This window comes from Mandrillus leucophaeus, unplaced genomic scaffold (assembly GCF_000951045.1).
Source record: "Mandrillus leucophaeus isolate KB7577 unplaced genomic scaffold, Mleu.le_1.0 Scaffold373, whole genome shotgun sequence".
Classification (NCBI taxonomy): Eukaryota; Metazoa; Chordata; class Mammalia; order Primates; family Cercopithecidae; genus Mandrillus; species Mandrillus leucophaeus.
Window position 1 is genome coordinate 514,612 of NW_012103954.1, and position 2,527 is coordinate 517,138.

Consider the following 2,527-nt stretch of genomic DNA (forward strand, 5'->3'; position numbering starts at 1 on the left):
AAACAGTGCAAGACAGAAAAACAGGCATCGAGGGCCCCAGAGCTATGCCGAGCGTGGCCAGTATTTTCATTCAGCCTATAACTACCTCCATTTCCTAATTCTCAGCTGACCTAAAGGGGTGCTCTGTGAAAATTCTCGTTTGCTCATTTTGAACTACGAATTTCCAGAGTCAAAACAAGCACACCCACGCGTCTCACTGCACCCACAGCACAGCTGAAGCCAGCTGTGACAGGCAGAGAATGGCCCGTAAGTTCCTACCCACCTCCTGTCCCTGCGCCTCTCCCCATGCCTGCACCTTCACGCTCTGTCCACCGCCCATCCTCCCATCAAATGCGCGACTCTCCTCCTGAGCTGTACCTGGGACTCACATATCAGAACCTTCTGTGGCCCTGAAGGCTGCCAAATATCCCACACACAGAGGACGTATTTGCTGTCCAGCAGGGGCACAAAGGCCTTCTCGGGTAAGTCGTGAACGGAGACCACCATCTGCCTCTGAACTCGGGAGGCGTGCAAGGAGGATACTTTTCGATCTAGGGAGAAGAAAAATATGTTCACATTTTAGTGAGCTAAATTAACACACTTCCGAATACTCAAAAAAAAAAAATTCAGCTTCATGAAGAAACAAACATGGTCCTTTCAAAACCAACATACATGAAACATAGGTTTTGATGAATGGCCACAGCCTATGCCCGAACACCCTGTCCAAGCTGACCTCACAGTCTGGCTAAAACGCGGTAGCATGCAGCCCAGGACACCTGTGGCTCCACTAACGACTCACACAGAAACCAGCTGCCACCACATGCCAGCAGTCAGGGTCTCAGAGCTGGGAGGCACTGGAGTGAGCCTGGCCACCCCTCTGCTTCAGAACATTGCTAATACACCAGCTGCAGGGGTTTCAGCACTGGAACACCACGTGGCACACTGCTCTCCTCAAAGGCTGCGTGGGGCTGAGCACCGTTCCAGACACTGCTCTGCCTGGCGAGGGACTGCACTCCAAGGCATTACTGTTGCCACTGCTGGCCGTGCCAGCGGCTCCCACACGTCGGCAGAAGATGGAGATGGAGCTCATGAAACAGAAGGATGGGAAGTGCACGACTGGCGATAACTTCAGTGAAAGAACCGGACCGCGCCACTGGCAGGCGCCAAGTCAATGTGGAAAGCAGTACCCGGTCAACCCCGGCCACACGCACACGCCACAAACCTCTCAGCCCCACAGTTCACATCCTGCTACCCACACCGTCCACACCTGGGTCACGACGTCCCCTCCGATTCCAGGGAACCCTCTTTCTACCTCATCACAATCGCTCATAGCTGCAGCCTTCTGGGGCCACTTCCACCAGCAAGCGTCAGGTCTTCTTCCAGGTGCCATATTCAATAGATGTTTTTAGTGGGATGAGGTTCTCGAGTGCTGTGACCTGACCCCGTTTTCTCCTAAGCCCTCTGGTTTTTATTGGCAATCTTCCACAGGGTAGAGACTTTTAGGAACGTGTACCTCCTGTTACAGCAGAACTATGATGGCAACCAAGGCCTGACCCATCGCTGCCCCGACCTCACCTCCCGCTGGCCACTGTGGTCTCCTCGCTTCTCCCCAAGGCACAGGTGTGCCCACCCCTCAGGCCTGTGTGCATGTGGCCCCTCCTCCAGAAGCTCCCATCTCCTTGTGGCCCCTCTCTCATCTCTGTCCGGTTTTCACTCACAGTGAGGCCTCCTCTGTCAGAACTGTCTTTATTTTTCTCCTTAGAACTTAACCCTCTCGGATAGACCGTATGTTGACCTGTGCAGCCAGTGCAGAGTCTACTTGACCCGCCGAAACACAAGTTCAGGAGGGCAGAGTTGCTGTCGTCCTACTCACTGCTGAACTGCAGCTCCCTGACAGTGCCCAGGGCATGGCACCCCCTATGGAACATTCGTCAGATGAACGACCCGCTGGCTGCGTCATTCTGCCGCGTGTTTTAACAGTGGTGAGGACGACCCGCCGGCTGCGTCATTCTGCCGCGTTTTAACAGTGATGGGGACGACCCGCCGGCTGCGTCATTCTGCCGCGTGTTTTAACAGTGATGAGGACGACCCGCCGGCTGCGTCGTTCTGCCGCGTGTTTTAACAGTGATGAGGGTACTGGGTGGATCCTAGGAAAGCTGAAGGATCTCTACATCTGATCACAGATCAGAATCTAATGTGAGTCAAATCCTGGATTTGCAGGGTGAGACAACCCACACATTCCATCTCATGCTTCTCTTGGAGTCTCATGTTCCTTCTGCTATCTCAATATTCATTTTACCAAAACACAAAAATAAGCAAACAAGACCTCTGCTCCTTGAACATGTGGGAAGTGCAGTACACACACACACACTTCACGTGTTCCCCAACGGAGGCCACCGTCAGGGAGGCTGTGTGCTGCAGTACTAACACACACTTCACGTGTTCCCGACGGAGGCCCGGTGCTGCGGTACGCACGCGCACTTCACATGTTCCCCGACGGAAGCCCGCTCTACAGTACGCACGCACACTTCACGTGTTCCCCGACGGA

At 54.1% G+C, this 2,527-nt stretch overlaps 1 protein-coding gene across 1 annotated transcript in view; it reads right to left on the reverse strand.

The window, feature by feature from the left end:
* Positions 1-2,527, reverse strand: part of WDR60 (WD repeat domain 60) — a 123,443-nt gene that overhangs the window by 43,918 nt on the left and 76,998 nt on the right. The window contains exon 16 of the mRNA XM_011990196.1: positions 358-530. Coding sequence (XP_011845586.1) covers positions 358-530 — 173 coding nt within the window. The remainder of the gene's footprint in view (positions 1-357; positions 531-2,527) is intronic.